General features: G+C 43.2%; 1 protein-coding gene across 1 annotated transcript in view; it reads left to right on the forward strand.

Annotated features, from left to right (window-relative positions):
- The window catches only part of USH2A (usherin), a 1,244,521-nt gene that overhangs the window by 808,428 nt on the left and 415,748 nt on the right, over nucleotides 1–20,345 (forward strand). The window contains exon 41 of the mRNA XM_060246775.1: nucleotides 10,751–11,379. Within this exon, the coding sequence (XP_060102758.1) occupies nucleotides 10,751–11,379 (629 nt within the window). The remainder of the gene's footprint in view (nucleotides 1–10,750; nucleotides 11,380–20,345) is intronic.

Raw genomic sequence — 20,345 nt, forward strand, 5'->3', positions numbered from 1 at the left:
GTAATACTATTAGGACATAGTATTAGTAGTCTTGTACTAGGACTCCCAGTTCTTCCTGCTTGTTCCCACACTCTGTGCATTAATGTAGAGACATCAGAATCCATGTTTTATGCACCTTGAGTTTTTAATTTCCTTACATACCTGCAAGTTAATGTTACCTGGCATATGTCCCACTCCCTGCAAAACGTTAGCCTTCTTATCTCCACTTATTGGCATCATACTAGGTTTGAATTATTGTCTCGCTCCCCCATACCATCTAATTTAAAGCCCTCCTTATTAGAAGAAGAAGACTGCAGATTTATACCCCGCCTTTCTCTCTGAATCAGAGACTCAGAACGGCTTACAATCTCCTAGATCTTCTCCCCTCCCCAACAGACACCTTGTGAGGTGGGTGGGGCTGAGAGGGCTTTCACAGCAGCTGCCCTTTCAAGGACAACTCCTGCAATAGCTATGACTAACCCAAGGAGTGGAGGAGTGGGGAATCAAACCCGGTTCTCTCAGATAAGAGTCCGCACACTTAACCACTACAGCAAACTGGCTCTCAGTTTGGTTCACAAGGTTCTTAGCAAACATTTTTTTGCCTACCATCATGAGGTGCAAACCATCTCCCGATAGAAGAGTTTAATATCAAAAGCCTAAACCATTCTCCAAACCTTTCCTGATGACACCATTAATGTAGCCAGTCATTTATTTGCAGTATTCTTCTTTCCTGTCCTAAACCATGGCCTATGACAGGAAAAACTGATGAAAACACAACCTGTGATCCCTGCTCCTTCACATTCTGACTCAGAGCCACATAGTGTCTTTTAATCCTTTCCAGGTGGTGCCAGGCAGTATAATTTGTTCCCACATGCATCAGCAAGAAAGAATAATAATCCATGGATTTGACAAGTCTTCCTACCCTTTCTGTTACATCCTGGATGCATGCACCTGGTAGACAGACACACTTTGGGCTCTACCCCTCTGAGTAGGTAATCCCCAATTACCAACATACCTTTCTTCCTATATTGGGGAGCAGAAGCTCAAGTCTTCTCATCCTGAAAGCTTTGTGGAGGCTTGGGCGGCCAGAACAGGGCCACGGGGAAAGTGGGGGCCGCAAGAAAGGGGTACAGAGAGTGGGCAGTGGCTAGAACGGGGCCACGGGGAGATTGGGGACTGCAAGAAAGGAGTGAAGAGAGCGGCAGGAGAGCAGGAGGCAGCGAGAACAGGGCCACGAGGAGAGTGGGGGCTGCAAGAAAGGGGTGTGGAGAGCAGGCTGCAGCCAGAACGGGGTCACGGGGAGAGTGGAGACCGCAAAAAAGGGGTGCAGAAAGCGGCAGGAGAGCAGGCGGCGGCCAGAACGGGGCCACGGAGAGAGTGGGGGCCGCAAGAAAGGGGTGTGGAGAGTGACAGGAGAGTGGGCGGCGGCCAGAATGAGGTCACAGGGAGAGTGTGGGCTGCAAGAAAGGGGTGTGGGCGGCAGCCAGAGCGGGGCCATGGGGAGAGTGGGAGCCGCAAGAAAGGGGTGGGAGAGCGGCGGCATCCAGAACAGGGAGTGGGGGTCACAGGAAAGGGGTGCACAGAGTGGCAGGAGAGCAGGCGGCAGCCAGAATGGGGCCACAGGGACAGTGGGGTCTGCAAGAAAGGGGTGCGGAGATCATTAAGAGAGAGAGCGGTGGCCAGAACAAGGCCACAGGGAGATTGAGGGCTGCAAGAAAGGGGTGCAGAGAGGGGCAGGAGAGCAGGGGGTGTCCAGAACAGGGCCATGAGGAGAGTGGGGGCCGCAAGAAAGGCGTGCGGAGAGCAGCAGGAGAGTGGGTGGCCAGAACGGGGCAACGGGAAGATTGGGGGCTGCAAGAAAGGAGTGCAGAGAGTGGCAGGAGAGCGGGCGGCCAGAACAGGGCCACAGGGAGAATGGGGGCCGCAAGAAAGAGGTGCGGAGAGCAGTCAGCAGCCAGAACGGGGCCACAGGGAGAGTGGGGGCCGCAAGAAAGGGGTGCGGAGAGCAGCGAGAGAGCGGTGGCAGCCAGAACGGGGCCACAGGGAGAGTGGGGGCCGCCAGAAAGGGGTGCGGAGAGTGGCGGGACAGTGGCAGTGGCCAGAACGGAGCCACTAGGAGAGCAGCAGCCACAAGAAAGGAGTGGAGAGAGGTCTGCGAGAGAAGCAGCAACAAGAGAGGTAGGGAAAGGAGGGGCCATACAGGTTGAAGGGGGGGGTTGGGTGGAGGGGCTGGGTGGGCTGCGGGCCTGATGGGTACCCATTTGAGGGACCCTAGGGGTCAAGCAGGGGGGGTTGATTAGATGACTCCCCCCCAGCTATGGGCCTGGCTGCCTCCCCTCCCCTTCCTCATTTCTCCGGCTCTGTGTGCTCCAGCCCCCGCTGCCTCCCCTTCCCCACCCAGTTCTCTCGGCTTGTCTTGCCCTGGCCCCCGCCATGCAGGTGGGCAAGGGGAGCATTCTGCCATTCTTGACTCCTGTTGCTGCTTACCAGTGTGCCTCAGCCGGTTCAAAGTCAATATGGTTTGAGGGCAGCAGCGCAGGCACCCTCAGCCTGAGAAAAGAGGAGGAAAGCAGCCAGTGCTAAAGTGTGGAGCAGAGGCCTCGGCAATAGCAGGCAGGCGGTATGCACGTGCGTCTCCTCGTTTGCTGCCTGCTCTGATCTCCTTGGTGCACGAGAAAGGAAAGGGGTGGGACCAGACCAGGAAGTATTCCCCGGATCTTCGCGGAGCTCCTTGGTGCGTGCAAGTTTGGCATGGGGCCAGGCAAGGAAGCCTCCGACCTTCACGGGCATATGGAGTGTGCGTGTGTGTGCGTGCGCACACACGTGTCTGGCCTGGGTTGCTCTGTGGGCCGGTCCAAGTGGCCTCGGGGGCCGTAAACGGCCTGAGGACCAGAGGTTCCCCACCCCTGGTCTAAACCAAGGGGGAAATTTGGACTTAGAGATTGTAAAACTGCCTAGTAAAGCATCACATCTATAAACGCAGTTTCGTAAGTTGGAGCTGTTATTCAAAGTCCCGAAGTGTACCCCCTATCCAGTTTGCGTGTTCCTCATTTTTATTACCCGGATTTAGAACTCACCACTTATTGTTAAACAGCATCTTGTTCTCTTCTGCCCACTTTACCAGCGTGTTCAAGTCTCATTGAATTCTGTCTCTATCTTTTGGTATGTTTGCTGCTCCTCCCAATTTGGTGTCATCTGCAAATTGAATGGGAACATATACAGCCGGGGCTACGTGAACTGCACTGGCTGCCGATTATATACCGAGTCCAGTACAAAGTGTTGGTCACTACCTTTAAAGCCTTATATGGCCGAGGACCCGCCTACCTGAGGGACCGTCTTTCCCCATATGAACCCCAGAGAGCACTGAGGTCAGCCGGGAAAAATCTAATGACTATCCCTGGGCCGAAAGAGATTAAACATCAGAATACCAGAGCACGGGCCTTTTCAATCGCAGCCCCTGCCCTATGGAACCAACTCCCTGAGGAGGTGCGGGCCCTGCGGAACCTCGATCAGTTCCGCAGGGCCTGCAAGACCACCCTCTTTAAACTTGCATATTCGGACTGCTAAAGAAAGCTGTCAATTAAGGATCCGCCAATGCGGCTCTAAAGACCTATACCACTATGTATAAACTGGCAGAACTAGCGTCAAACACCATCAGCACTGTCAGACCAAGTTACCTAACTGTATTGACTGGTTTTTAATGTTGTTAAATTTAAAAATCTATTATTGTATGTTTTTATGAAATGTTGTTAGCCGCCCTGACCTGCCGAGGTGGGGAGGGCGGGATACAAATAAAATTTATTATTATTATTATTATTATTATTATTATTATTATTATTATTATTATTATTATTATTATGATTGTGTAGCCCCTTCACACCCTCATCCAGATCATTGATAAAAATTTTGAAAAGTATGGGGCCCAAAACTGAGCTCTGTGGCACCCCGCTGGACACCTCCCTCCATTCAGATGAGAAGCCATTGACAACTATTATTTGAGTGTAGTTCTCCAACCAGTTCCCTATCCACCTAACTATCCCAGAGTCCAGTCCACAGTCCTCTAGTTTACCCATCAGAACATCATGGAAAAACCATAGGGAGTTCGTTCAGCTTCTTACTGGCAGCTAACATTACTTACTAGAACCCTAATAAAAAATCAGCTAGAAAAAGAGATAGCAACCTCACTAGGATGCATGTATTCTTAAATCACCACCACCATCACCACCACAGCCACCATCATCAATTTTCAGGATCAAATATTTAACTGGTAGATGGTGTTCTGCAGTTCGAGATCTAGTCAAGTTCTTGGGCATTGGAAATATATCTTTGCAGAATTCTTGCAGTTCCAAGCAACACTGTCTTCTGGAGCTGAGCTGATGTTATTTGCTCAATGTCCAGAATGCCCAGGATTTTTTTTTTTTTTAGACTTCTAGGCACAGCACTTAAGGCTCCAGTGGCAATTGGCATACTGATAACATTCTCCCAGAGACACTCTAACACTGTTCATAGTTCCTGGTATTTTGTGATCCTCTCCTGTTCTTTCTTTTTTATTCTGCTGTCTCTTGGGATTTGATATTAAAGGTGTTGCGCTCCAAATCTTTACCTGTTTGTAATCAGAAATCACAAGTATCTTTATTTCATCATTCTCTGTGATCTTGTCTAGTTTGTGCTCCCAAGAATTTCTGCCTGATGGAAAGCCATACTTCTTGAAAGATTCCAGTGCAACATAGCTGCAGCTCTGTTGTGATGTTCTTTATAGCCAGTTTGAGCAATTTAGTATAAGCACTGACCATGTGTTTGACTATTTGACTCTTTGTCTTGCAAAGTTGACATTTGCTGTTATCAGTGGTTTTCTGAATCTTGGCTTTCATACTATTCATTTTGAGTATCTGCTCTGGTGTAGCAAAAATGAGTCCTTCTGTGTCTTTCTTCATGGAATCATAGAGCTGGAAGGGATCTCTAGGGTTATCTAGTCCAACCCGCTGCACAATGCAGGAAACTCACAAATACCTCCCCCTAAATTCACAGGATCTTCATTGTTGTCAGATGGCCATCCAGCCTCTGTTTAAAAACCTTCAAGGAAGGAGAGCCCACCACCTCCCGAGAAAGCCTGTTCCACTGAGGAACCGCTCTATTGGTCAGGAAGTTCTTCCTAATTTTGAGCTGGGAACTCTGTTGATTTAATTTCAACCCATTGGTTCTGGTCCTACCTTCTGGGGCCACAGAAAACAATTCCACACCATCCTCTATATGACAGCCCTTCAAGCACTTGAAGATGGTGATCATATCACCTCTCAGCTGTCTCCTCTCCAGGCTAAACATGCCCAGCTCCTTCAACCTTTCTTCAAGTGTCCACTATCAACTTTATTGTCTATGTCTTTCAAATATTGTCCATACAAGTGAGTTTTTACTGCAAACTTTTCATAATCTTCTTTAGTTTTTGTAACATGAAATAAGTTGCTTATCTTTGTGTTTCTTGGTATAGTAAAAATGTAAAGACATGAGAAGAACCCTACTGGTTTCAGACCAATGGTTTATCTAATCCAGTATCCTGTTTCACACGGTGGCTAACCAGTTCCTCTGGAGGGTCAAAACAGGGCATAGAGGCCCAGGCCTTCCCCTGATGTTGCCTTCTGGCTCTAAGGTTTAGAGGTTTAATGCCTCTGAATGTGGAGGTTCATTCAGTGGTCATTTTTCTTCTTCAACTGCTTGCTTAACTTTCAGGAGACCTCTTCCTCCTAATTTTCATAGTAAATAAAGATGATCAACATCACTTTGAGGGTCTAGTGAGTGATGCATTGTAATTATCTTGTGAGTTTTGCAATCTGTTGCTTCGAATTCTGCTTTTTTTCCCCCCAATTGATAATGCCAGCTATGTATCTTAGAACTGGGACTGCCCATGTGCTAATTGCCTTTACCATGATGCCGCCATTTAATCTTGTTTGCAATATCTTTTTAACCCTTTGGTAATATTCCTTGGTTGTATACAAGGGTATATTTAATGATGCCATCTTCCAAAATTCCAAGTTATTTATAGTTTTCTTCAAAGACCAATGTTTCGATGTTGTTGTTGTTTGGGATCTAGATTTCTTCTTGTTTTAACAATCTTTTCTCTATTCAGTGCTAATGCTGCATATTTGTCAGGGCCAAATTCCACTGCTGTATCTTTGCTGAATATTTGAACTGTGGAGACTCCAGGTTTAAGTGCCTACTTTGCCATGAAAGCTCACTAGGTGATCTAGAGCCAGTCATTCAATCTGGAGGAGAGGAAAATAATGAAAGCTGCTCTAGGACTCCACTTGTTAGCCAAATTGCCTCATTAAATTGATTTTGGGGGATTTAGTTAGGTGGGCAAGATGGCAAAAATAGTATGGGAGCAATTCCCTGTGTATACCAGACTCAGACTTTTCCTGGATAGACAGAAGCTGCTAACTGTATAACAATCCAAGCAGAAGTGCTCTGAGCCTGGTGTGGTTCAGCATACTGACATCCATGGGGGCCTGTTGCCCATAACTGGCAAGGTGCATATGCCAATTTATATATAGTCCATAAGTGTCCAGTGTGAACATCGGGGTTCTTTGAAAAAACACAGTCTTTGGCCAACACACTGGGGAGAAAGGAGGGGTATAAATGAAGTAAAATAAATAAATATATGACTAACAAAATATATTCAGCTATAGTAGCATGTCCACTCCTTACCCCTCCCCAAAATATCCAAAACTTATTGCTTTTGTTTTTGTTGCCCACTCTGAGCATTGGCAGGATCTATTAGTCTTTTACATATACAGAAGAAGGTAATAAGCCACTACCTCTTCGCCCAGTCTTTACTGGCAAGTAAATAAACATAGAGTCCTGTCTTGCTGGGTAGAGAAGATTAATGATAATTTTGTACCTTCATTTTAAGTAGACTGAACTTTTGAAGCAGATGAGCAAAATAGCCTGCCATAAAAGATAATTTCATTTGCGAAAATGAAACTACCTTCCAGTATTAATGCTATAATGAAATAGCCTGAAATATGAATCAAAGACATTAAGGGACGAGATGTGCCCCTCCCCCTCCCTTCACCGTAATCTGGAGTTAGCTCTATAAACAATGTCTTCTAGGGGAAAAAGGAGTTTATTATTTTATTTTCAACATTGGCAAGCAAAGCTGTGCTGCTGTCATCCTCTGCAGTCTTCCCCTCCAGTGACAACCCCATTGACAACATGTTATATTCCACATTGATTTTACAGTTAAGGAGTTGGTTGTGATATATAGAGATTTTAAGAATTCAGCTGAGAGGCTGACTTTTGCCTTTTATCATTCCATTAAAATTTTATAACCATCTTTTTCATGTCATTTCACCCATGAATTCTTACTTTAGAAAGTGATAGCTACTGCTGTGAACATAACTTTGCTCATGTTCAGAGCTTTTTATTGTATTAGCAAACTATCCCAATTATAGTTAGGAGCTGTGTTTTACATAATTGTAGTGACCCTTTCAGCCAAGCAGGACAATGTTAGTTGATCTGTATGTGTATATACATATGTACAATTAAATGCTTCTTCTTGTCCCTGTAAATGGAAACTGTTTTGCAAGAAACATGGGGACTATGATTTAACACTTCTCCATTTAGAGGGGCTAATTAAACAGCTCTCCAAAGGCATCTTTGAACTGAATAGGCTTTAAAAGTCTATTTCTTAAAGGGACTGCAGAAAGAGTATGTGAAAAGACATTCAGTTTTTAAGAATGGGGGGTGGGGTGGGGTTAGAAAACACAAGTTAAGCATCTCTTTTCATATGTTACACCAGATAATGTTATAAGGGCTATGTCTAAACTCTGCAGGGGGTTGTAACACGTTCATCTCATTATCCCAAATGTTTCACCTATGCACTTGGTAGGGATGAAAGGCTTATCCCTCTTATCACAAGACAGAACAAATGACTTATTTTCCTCCTGCAGATACTCACAGTCTGATAGGTCAGGTAAAAGTATAATTAGAAAAATTGCTGACCAGCCGTGTAAAAATCTATCTTCAAAAAACTTCCATTTTATTTGTCCAAAAGGCAGTATTACCTGATATTCCTTAAACCCGAACAAGAGATTTTTCCCTTCATAGGTGTGATCATTATCTTGAAAATACCTTTAAAACTTCAAAGATATTAAAATATATACTGTTTTACCTACACTTTACAAATTCACAAGAGGCCCTTTTCCTTCTAAAGTTGAATATAAGTATTCAAAGTTTATTTTTAATTACCTGAGAACTATGACAGGTTGAAACACAATTTCAGACAATATCTGTAGATCATTATGTGTATCCTGTAATTAATCTGTAATAATCTGAAAGGAAACTAAAATAGACAGTCACATTTTCAAAATAAAGCTTTACACTATGACACCTTATTTTCACTGAATGGAATTAACATCACTGCATGTACAAATGCAGCAAGAAAAATAACAATGAGAATAATATTAGACAGCTTATTAAAACATTATAATTTGTCTTTTTTAATGCTCTTCTTTTGTGTTAGTATTTACACTATTGGGGAGGGGACAAAGATCCAGAATTACTTTTTGATCTTTATCTCATAATAAGCACCATTGTGTTTGAATTTTTGGCAGGCAGTAAATTAAGTCATTTCACATGGAATATTTCCTGTTTTAATATGTTACAAATTTTAACACAAAGTCATGGACATTGTTGAATTTAAAAATGTGAAACCTTTTCGTTCCCTGAAACTTTAAAAAAAAGCCCTAAAAATGAAAGCTGTTTTAAACAATTACTATACCCAAGTATATCTTTTTTTAAGATTTTCAATAAAATCTAATGCTCACAGAAAATCTCATAAATGTCAAAATTGCTGTGGGCAATAGGGGGAGATAGTATTTTCTTGATCTGCTGTAGCAATTTATAGATTTCAGGACGTGGTTTATAAGAATGCTAAATGTTCTGGAATTACAGCTGTTACTGATCAGTGATTGAGCCAGATTTGTGTTATTGCACCATGTTCTTGCTTGTACCTAGAGAGCAGTAAAGCCTCAATATAATAAAAAGCACCTGCATTTTAAATGAAATTTCAATTGAAAAACTTAACAGCCCTTCAAATTGCAGAATTTAACGCAGCCCAGTAAAGCTTAAATAACACTTTGCCTCCACAGGCTGAGGGTTTTTGCATTCAAGGTGACTTGATTGTGTCGCCTGGCGAAATTATTTACAATTAAGGGATTTCTCTGGAGGGGGCTGCTGAGTATTTGCTGTTCTATGATACCTATGCAGGCATATGGTCGGTCTTTTTCAGTATTCATGGAGGCTCCTGAACCTTTATGATAATTGAATCAGTTAGAGTGCTGAGTGGAGCAAGCATAAAACCTGTTAACCTAAAGGTCAGATCTGTGCATTGTTTATTTATCAGTAGGTGAAAGAGCTAAATCGGCAGCTTCTGTCACAGTCACAGTAAAAAATTACCTGTAATATTAACAGGGAGTAGATAAATTGCAAAAAATGGATTAGAATGATAAACAGAACAGAGCAAAATATTGCATATATAATGAGAGGTGCAGCAGTGGGTTTTACTGGGCTGTAAAAGACGCAGCCTTCTTACGACAGCCCCAGAAGGGGAGAGTAATTAGGACCATACTCCAGGAAAATGGCAACTAAAAATCAGAACCATGGTTCTAAGTGCATGTTCCAGCTTGGTAATTTCTTTTACAAGGGACTCATTTTCAACACTGCGCTCCTCCACTAGCATTGACACTTTTCAGAGTCATTTTTGAGTAGTGGGTAGAGTAGATTTGTGGGAGAGTCTAGTCCATGACTCGCTTCTTGGAACCTTACTTGGAGCAAGTGACTGACCCTTAGCCAAGGGTAAATGATTGTTCCTGAGGTGTATTATTTTAATACTCATTTATACTTTTGTCAATAATTGTGGTTCTCTGCTTTTTGCTGTTTGTCTATTTGCTTGTATTGTGTATAGATGTTATGTGTTTTTAATACACAATATGTACTGTAAGCATTGATACAATATACATTATTTTATAAGATACCCATACACATACTACATAATGCTGCTGTATTGATGCATAAATAACAGTGAAAAATGTAAACATGTTATGGAGAAATTTAGCTTGAGAAAAAAAAATTAAAGGTGCAAAAAAATGAAAAGGTATGATAGTGCAGCCCTAAGCAGAATTATGCACTTTAAAGTCCATTGACTTCAGTGGACTAAAAAAGATGTAACTTTACTTAGGGCTGCTTTGTCATTCACACAAGGGAGAAACATGAATTTTGGGATCAAAAGAGCAAGGATTAGATTTTGACATTACCCTATTTTAGCCTATGCTACTTCACAGGATTATTGTGAAGTTAAAGCAGAGTGACCATTGACCTTTTGGGAAGAAAAGTAGAATACAAGTGTGATTAATAAAAATATAAAAATTTAATACAAATGTATATGGAAGTTTGACACGGGGTGTTAGCTTGCTGATGTAGAAGTTCTCCTCTTGCTGTCTTGTGATTAATATGGTTCTATGATATTCTCCAAATAAATAATCAAATACCCACCCAAATCTTGAGCTCTGCATGCATGCATGTGCCTGGATACAGTCACAACAATAGGAAGGGAAGTCTTAGTGGGAGTATCCTTTTCTGTTAATTCAAAGGGAAAGAAGCATTTGCAAGTAGAGGAGCTTCATGTGTTCATTGGAAACCATGCACCAAAAGGGGATGACTCCACTGGAGCATTGGTTTCTTCTTATTAATCAATTGCTTTCCTCTTTACATATTACAGAGCCAGATCCTATTGACCCACCACTCATGTTGGATATTAAATCCAGAAATGCAACAATATCCTGGCAGAATCCATCAAAGCCAAATGGCATTATAACCCACTACAACATTTTGGTAAATGGCCAACTGCATACTACCATTTCAAGCAACAGATCCAAATGGACTGTACAGCATTTGCATCCTTACACAGCGTACCAGTTTCAAGTAGAAGGCTGCACTGCAAAAGGATGTTCCATTTCTCCTGAGAGCCCACCCATACAGACTCTTCCAGATGCACCTGAAGGCATCCCTGCTCCAGTGCTATATTCTGATACGCCAACATCTGTCCTAGTATCATGGCAGCCTCCCCTTCATCCAAATGGATTGGTGGAAAACTATACAATAGAGAGAAGAGTGAAAGGAACAGAACAAATATCCACTGTTGCTTCCTTGCCTTTCAACCATTCTACAAGATACCTTGACCAAAGTCCCACTCTTAGTCCTTGGAAGAAGTATGAATACAGAATGTTGGCAGGTACTCTTGAAGGGGGCGTTAACAGCAGTGTTTGGACAGAAGTTACTACCAAACCCTCAAGACCTGCAGGTGTCCAGCCTCCTGAGGTGAAAGTATTAGGACCAGATACTGCACAGGTTTGCTTGGCTTTGTTTTAATTCATGCTAGTTTGCATTTTCTCTGAAATTACTAGTTTTTGGTGCAGGCATCATCAAGGTCAAGTTAAAGATTTCACTATTCTGTAGATATTGCCTCCTGAGGACTATGTCAGTTCAGACTGTAGTTGGGGGGAGGTACAGTTCCCCTCACAAAAATATACAAAGAAAAAACAAAAAATGTAGGGTGTCACAAAAAGAGACATTGTCTCTGGAACTAGTTTCAGAGTGTAGCCTTGTTTGTCTGCAGTAAAAATAGCTAGTTTCCACTCTAGTAGTGCCTTAGATACCAATGAGATTTGAGGGGTATAAGCTTTTGAGAATCTGACAAAGGGACTTTGACTCTTGAAAGCTTATACACTGAAAATCCTGTTGATTTTGAGGACCGGAATCTAGCTCTCTGAAGCTACTTTTCTTCTTGCATGAGGGGAACATTTGATCTTTTAGCTTGCTGTCATCTAATCCTTATCTCATTCTCATATGGGTGTAGACCTGGTCTCAGACTATCTGGCACCATATCCTGGCTTGCACCCTATCTGGGTTTTGTTGTTGTTGTTTAATGTTTGGTTATATGTTTATGGTCAAAAGAGTGCCCCAGACATTCATCTGGTTCCCAGGCTTCAGAGATTTCACCCTTCCATAAGATGAGCTGATTAGTGATTGCCTCAGACATCTGTATCAAAGTGACATAAAACTTCCTTCTCCACTCATCCTCATAAGACCCCAGACATGCTTGCATGCTCATTCAAGCCATAACCCCTATGGTAGCCACTGTTCTTTAGACCTCCTATTGACTAAGACCAGTTTAGACCCAGGCAATTCAGGATGTACTACAGACTTTAGGGATTTAATTAGGAAGGAATGTCTGGGTTAGAATCAGGAATTTAGTCAGCAATTGTTCTTATCCTATATTATGTCTCAAGGCCCTCTTCAGGAGCAATTCAGTTTGTTCTTATCCTAGATTGTTCTTATCCTACATCATATCTCACGGCCCTCTTCAGGAGCAATTTCAGTTCCTAATAGTCAGCCATATAAAACCTGGATTGGCTAGACATAGCATAAATATTAGCAGTGTGTCCCTTCAATCTTTGCCTTGCCAATCTTCTGCCTGCTGTACTTTTAGCTTGATCTTTATTTATTCCATTTATACTTTGCCTTTCTCCCCAGTGGGGATCCAAAGTAACTTCACAGTTCTCCTCTCGTCCATTTTATCCACACAACAACCCTGTGATATAGATTATGTTAAGCATGTGTGACAGACCTAATGCCGGTCAGCAAACTTCCAGAGAGGTTCAAACCTAGATCTTCCAAATCCTATCCAGCAGGCTAACCTCCACTGCACCACACTTTAGTGTTCCCCAGTTTTTGAGTTTTTCCTGAGCCAGAAAATGCACTTTTCTGGTCTGAGCCAGTTTGGTTGTAGTAGTTAAGAGCATGGACTCTTATCTGGGAGAACCAGGTTTGATTCTCCACTCCTCTACGTGCAACTGTTGGAGTGACCTTGGGTCAGTTATAACTCTCTCAGAGCTGTTCTGTTATGGGGAGGGGAAGGGAAAGGAGATTGTGAGCTGCTCTGAGACTCCTTCAGGTAGTGAAGGGTGGGGTATAAACCCAATCTCTTCTTCTTCTACATTCAGAGATGGCCCTCTTTCATCTACTGGGAATGCAAGTCCTTAATGTACAACAGCCATTCCCAAATTTTAAAGCCACCTTTCTACTAGCAATAGCTTAACAGCTGTAGCAACTAGTTTTTACCACCAAATCATTGTAAGTAAAGCATCAGCTCTCCTTGCCCATTTGTAATACTTTTCTCTGTTATTATGAAATGTTTCCAGTTCTTTGATACATCTGAAATACTCTTCTAGACTTTATTAAAATGCAAATAGTTACAAGGTATAAATGTATATTTTCATATGGATGTCAAAATATCTGTTTTGTTTTGTTCTCCAATGAAGCTGAAATGGAGGCATAAATTGACTGAGTAAGGAGGGAAAAACAGTCTTAGAGGACTATCCAGGAAATTTTCAATTATTCACATCACTCATTTGGGAATGAACTCCAGAGGACAGGATAACTACCATTGTTTTGGCTGGCATACAAACTTCATTCAAGGGAAATTAGTGTAACCAAACAAGAGGGATTTTTGTAGCTTAGAAGCCTCTTTTGTGTAAACATGCACATGGTTCCATGGATTCAATCTTGTACTAATGCCAAAAGGCATTGGTACAGTTGCTTGCTTGCTAGAGCACAAAACAAAGGACATTTGCATAAGGCTGGAGATCATCCACAAAAATTATTGTTGCTATTATTGAAATGGTTATTTCACTTGCCTGCTTATATGTCTGGATGTTCAGCCTGTATGCAGTAGTTTGTGGATATGGATGTAAAACAAACTGAATAATATATTTGGATCCACAACTACTGACAAAGCAATACGAAGCTTAAAGGGTAGAAATGGTTCAGGTTCTATGAATTATAAATTACACTCACATAAATGCCCAAATGAGCAAAATCTATGGCTGCAATGGTTAGCATCATATTTACTAATTATAGGTCAGGGTTCTTGATGATTAGGGTTGCCAAATTCAATTCAAGAAATATCTGGGGACTTTGGAGGTGGAGCCAGGAGACATTGGGGGCGGAGCCAGGAGCAAGGGTGTGACAGGAATAATTGAACTCCAAGGGAGTTCTGGCCATCACATTTAAAGGGACAGCACACCTTTTAAAATGCCTTCCTTCCATAGGAAAGAATGAAGGATAGGGGCACCTTCTTTTGGGGCTTATAGAATTTGACCCCCTGGTCCAATCGTTTTGAAACTTGGGGGGTATTTTGGGGATAGGCACTAGATGCTATACTGAAAATATGGTGCCTCTATCTAAAAAAACAGCCCCCCCCCCGAGCCCCCGATACCTCCAGATCAATTCCCCATTATACCCTATGAGAATCGATCTTCACATAGGGAATAATGAAGTGCCCAGCAGACATTTCCCTTCCCCCCCCCCTTCCCGTTTCTGGCAACTCTGAAGTGCGGGATTGGCATCTCTACTCACTAGTGGCTGCCAACTTCTTCAAAGTAGCACAGACACACCATTCCAAGAGGAAGCCTTTCAATCAGAGACTGAAGCCTCCCGAGGTAGAAAGTCACATGGGGGCTGTTACATTCAGCAACTTTCCCTGCCTTTTTCTTAATGTCAGAGAATACAGTAGTATCTATATGGTATAGTGAAGATCTTCATAGTAGTACTTGCATATATGGATTAGAGCCTAAAGTTTTATATCCATTGCTGAGCCTCTGAAGTTAGAAGTTGCAGTCAACCCTGATCTGATAAATGCAGGTATTTAGCTATGTGTGTTAATTAATCAAAGCTTGAATAAAAAATGCCTGTTAATTAATACAGTTATGTGAAATCCAGAGGGAAAAATTAACAAAAGTAATATTTAGTAATTGTCTAATCCGGTCATTTTTCTTGGACCTGGCTATCTTATTTAGAATTTTAAAAGATTAGAAAGTAGAGTGAGGACAGTTATAGTGAACTGACAGGATTGTTTTTCAGTCAGCCAAAATACGAACAGATCTTTCTATTGAAGATAATTGCATTTACAGATCTGTATTTTCAAAACGTCAACCACATTGCTGGTTACCAGCTTGGAAGAGCTTTGCTTTGATTCGGTATGAGCAATGGATTCTGTTTGTTTGCTGTTCTGTCCTACCTCATGCAACAGCTTGCTAAACAGTGAGACAAACATTGTGCATGCTGGAACTACTGCTCAGTTCATAAGTGAAGTGGAATTGGGGGTGAACAGTGTGTGTTGACCAGGTTTGCAGATGGCACGAAATTATTCAAGATAGTGAGGCTAGAGCTGCCACCTCTGAATGTGAAAATGGGGTGGAGCCTGAGAAGGGTGGGGTTTGGGGAGGGGAGGGGAGGGACTTCAATGGGGAATAATGCCATAGCGGTCACCTTCAAATTGGCTATTTTTTGCAGGTGAACTGAGTTCTGTCACCTGGGGATCAGTTGTAAAAGAAGGAGATCTCCAGCCACTATCTGGAGGCTGGCAATCCTAAGTGAGGCCAAAATCAAATTGTGAAGACATCCACGATGTTGCACAAATCTGCAACCTGAATGCCTTTGCCAGTAAAAGATATTTAGCCAAAGTCTGGACAAGGAGGAAAAAGAATTTATTGCAATAAATTGGGGTGGAAAGCTAAGTCAAGGCCTGCATACCAAGCTGCTTCACCCCTTTCATGGGGGTCAGAACCTTATGTACCCTTGATGGCACATTGGCACATGTTGGCACGTATACATACTATTTAGCTGCAATGTCCAGCATAATTTCATTGTGAGAGTCACCTACACATTATGAATTCATTTTATCAAGTTGGCATCAGTCCATTGGCTCCAAACTGTGCAATAGCAAAAAATTCAGTATGCATGCTTGACTGGTTAAATCTGGTTTGTGATCTAAGAATCCCCTACTTGTATTGTTGCTTAGAAATGCAAAAGAAATTCAGTAAGGCATAGTGAAAGGTATGTTTCTGTTAGAGATAAGGATGGTATGTTGGTTGTCTCAGCACCTGTGCTGTGAGACTAACTTTTCTGTTTTTCTCAGACAAGCCTGTGTGTCAGCTCTTAAAGATGTTACTTAAGCATGTTTGTGGCCTTTCCAACTAAATCTGTATCCCACATGGAGGATCTTTCGAATTGGTTGAGAAGGTAACACTGTGGCAAATGAAGTACAGCCTCATTCAAAATACTTCTTGCTGTATCTTTAAAAAGGTATTGTTGAGCTGGAAAAAAACTACAGAAGAGAACAACCAAAATGATGCTGGAGTGGAAGCACCTTTCCTATAAGTCTAAAGAGTCTGGGGCTTAGAGTGGGGATGCATGCACTCAAGTTGATGGGAAATAAATGAAGGACAGACAAAAAGAAGTGCTTTTTCAGTGATCAAGTAAGGAAATTGTGGAATTAATTGCCACTGGTTATGGTGACCAGCCTTTAAAAGGGGCTTAGACAGATCCAGTCAGACCTTTCAGCCAATACCTGATCCCGTGGGATGTTTGTAAATTCTTAGAGTTTCTAGTCAATGAGAGGTCATGGGCCCTCTGTGCAAGAGAGGGGGCAGGTTGTGAGAGGAGAGGTTAGAGGATGAGGAAGGGAGTCAAGTTGTCTGTTAGGGCTTAGACATGGCGAATTAGTCTATTAATGATCACTATCCTAGTGACTAAAGGGAAACTTCCCATTCAGAAGCAGTTTTTTAAAAAAGTGTTGGAGACATCATTGAAGGAAGGCCTTTTCCTCTATTCCTTGTTTGTTGGCTCTCCAGGGCAACTACGTAAAAGAAGATACTGGACTGAAAGGGCCAGTGGTCTGATCCATCAGGACACATAAGTGCAAGCACTGCAGACTGGATGGGGTAGAGGAAAATTCTGTGCTTGCCCTCATACCCAACACAAAGCAGTGCCTGCCATGCTGTCTTCTCTCCATAATGTGTATGTACTGCAGTTGTTAACCAAAATAACACAAGACAGACAGATAGGGCTGCCAAGTCCAATTCAAGAAATATCTGAAGACTTTGGGGTGGAGCCAGGAGACTTTGGGGGTGGAGCCATAAGCAAAGTTGTGACAAGCATAATTGAACTCCAAAGGGAGTTCTAGCCATCACATTTAAAGGAACTGCACACCTTTAAATGCCTTCCCTACATTAGAAATAATGAAGAATAGGGGCACCTTCTTTCGGGGCTCATGGAATTGGACCCCATGGTCCAATCTTTTAGAAACTTGAAGATCATTTTGAGGAGAGTCATCAAATGCTATGCTATGCTGAATATTTGGTGCCTCTACCTCAAAAAACAACACCTCCAGAGCCCCAGATACCCCCAGATCAATTCTCTATAATACCCTATGAGAATTGATCTCCAAAGGGAATAATGAAGTGCCCAGCAGACATTTCTCTACCCCTCCCCCAGTTGCTGATGACTCTGAAGCGGGGGATTGGCATCTCTACTCACGAGTTGCTGAACTTCCAGCTTCTTCAAAGTAACACAGAGCAACCAAAGGTTCAAGTTTACCTTTCCTATGCAAACGATCTCTGAAAGGTTTGTGCAACCAACGGAGGGTCCTGGCTGCTTTCATGCCACTGGGAGCAGCCATGTTCTTCTGTCTGTTCCCCCCGCCCCCATTCATCCCAAAAGGAAGCCTTTCCAAGCCTCTGGAGGTGGAAAGGAACATATTGGATGTGGGGGCAGGGCTTCCTCCCCCCCCCCGACCCTGCTGGCCAGCTGACTGGGAGCAGAAAGGAGCCTGGGAAAGCAGGAGAATCCCCGTTGGGACCTGGGGATTGGCAAGCCTACAGACAGACTTTGTGAAACAAAGTGAGATGCATGATACTGGTGGTGAATATAGAAGATCTCTCAGCATCTTCTGTTTTCCTTAAAAGCAAGTAAAGGACGAGGTAATTGGAGGGAGGAGTTAATCTTTTTCTCTCCTCTACCACTTACCTCATAAAAACCATGCCCTCTGCTCATATTAGCCTCATTTATGTTAATTTATATGAAAGGCCAAACTAGATATGGCAAGACAAATCTTAATGTATTTAAATGAGTCTGCTCATTCTCAACAAAGACATCAGAAGTTGGTAGGGCTACCAGCTTCAGGAGGGAATCCTACTGCCCCCACTTGCTCCTGGGAATTTGAACAGAGGGAGAAAATGGGGGCAAAGTTAGAAGGACAGCTTCCAGTTCTATCCTCCAGGTCTCTCAGCCAATCTCTGACCCCCTGGGGCGTATGTAAATTCTTATAGTTCCAGCCAATGCGAGGCTGTGGGTCCTCTGTGAAAGAGAGGAGGGAAGTTGTGAGAGGAGGGGTTAGAAGATGAGGAAGGTGAGGAAGGAAGTCAAGGGCTAGGGTAGATATACAGAGGAGATCAGATAGAGGTAGCACAAGAAGAAGACTGTAGACTTATACCCCACCCTTCTCTCTGAATCAGTCTCAGAGCAGCTTACAATCTCCTTTATCTTCTTCCCCCACAACAGACATCCTATGAGGTGAGTGGGGCTGAGAGAGCTCTCACAGAAGCTGCCCTTTCAAGGACAACCTCTGCAAGAACTATGGCTGACCCAAGGCCATTCCAGCAGCTGCAAGTGGAGGAGTGGGGAATCAAACCCAGTTCACCCAGATAAGAGTCCACACACTTAACCACTACACCAAACTGGCTTTCTAGGTATTCTGTGTTAGGCATGTTAGGGAAGCAGAAGGTTAGAAATGAGCGAGAGGACTGAGGGAGACTCCTGAGACACCAGCTAACCTTAATTTCAGAGTCTGAGTCAAATAGCGACAAGACTTCGGAAGTGTAAGGACTGGACTGATAAGGGCCCCATGTCCAGTATCTCTTATCAGTATGTTGAAGGCAGTAGTGAAAGGATCAGAGATCCCAGTGTTTAGTGAGTTTTTCCCCAGATAAAATCAGGCCATCTGTTTCACCAGGATAAACAGCCTGTTAATTCTGGAACATATACATTCATTATTTCATTGTTAAAATAAGTCAAAAGGGGAGAGGGGAAGTATATATCATCTTCTGAAAACTGGGCTGCCATCTATAGGTCCATGCAGTAACTTCAGTATATCCAGCCTTTTTATATACATAAAGGGTGATTACAGACCAGCACTTTGAGCCGACTCAGAGACACCTCAGAAATCATCCCAAAAAATTCTTCCACACAGAAACATCTGCCGCCCATCCTCGCCCTGTACTCACCTCGTCCTCCAGCCTCCACAGGCAGGCTCAAAAAGCTGCCACTTCCGAAGTGGTAGCAAATTCCTGAGCCAACAGCCAGTCATCCTGTCCATGTCTGGAAGCGGAAGGACGCAATGGAGGCAGCTTGGCAGTGTGAAACCGCCAAGCTGCCCCAAGCTATTTCCAGTTTGGGGGCAAAACTTAACCAGAGTGCTTGAGTGCATGAGCGCACAAACACTTGACTCTTCAGAGGAGAAAAAGAGGCTTCTGAGGCACCTCCCCGTCAAATGCGCTAAGTCCCCTTGCAGATGATATGGGGCCACCTCGCTGGGGAGCATGTGGAAGCTCCAGGGTGGCTCTTTTTGAGCCGGCCCAATTCAGAACGCCTCCCAACCACCCCCAACTGCCTGTCTGTTAGCAGTCAAATTCAGCTGTACTCCTTTTACAAGCAGGGGACCCACAAGAACTTGCAGGGGATATTGCACCCCCCCCCCACACACACACTATTACTTCTTTCTCTTCTCTGAAAGCACCATAGCCACTTCCTTTTTCTGCTTCCTTCTTTCCTTTCCACAGATCAGCCAATCTACCTTTATCTGCCCTTCTCTCCCTTCTCCTGTCAACCTGTGAGTGATGGTATGATGTCACTTACAAGAAAACACAGAGATAACATCATGCTTGTCTATGAGTTGCCAGAAATCTATGGTGAAATCATAGTATTTCAAGTGGTTCTTAGAAGGGACTGATGTCACTTCCAGGTTTCCCCTGAAAATGATGCTGACATTGTCCAATGGTGACTTAAAGATTTTTTTTTTACAGGATCTTGGTGAGCCTCACTATCCTTCAGTGGCTTCTGTGGGGTGGCTGCTTTTGAACAATAGCTTTTGAATAGCAAACACACAGGCTTGGATACAGGCCACATGGTAGTGAGTCACCTGGTGGTTGCCGGCAGTCCTGATGAGTCCTTCCTCAAAAGCCAAAACAGACCTGGAAAGTGACCCCTTCCCCTTGCCTTTTATTGACAACCAAGGCTTGAAGGATGGCAATACTTTTGTGCCTAGTAGTCTCCAAAACAGTCAGTGAAAGGGCATTTGTTTCTTAAAGCTACAGGTGCTGCTTCTATTATTTTATATTATATATTCAGGTTTTTCCACTAACCTGGGGCTTTTTCAGGTTTGTAGAAGATTCTGTCTTATCTTCATGATTCCATCT

Source organism: Heteronotia binoei, chromosome 1 (genome assembly GCF_032191835.1).
Source record: "Heteronotia binoei isolate CCM8104 ecotype False Entrance Well chromosome 1, APGP_CSIRO_Hbin_v1, whole genome shotgun sequence".
NCBI lineage: Eukaryota > Metazoa > Chordata > Lepidosauria > Squamata > Gekkonidae > Heteronotia > Heteronotia binoei.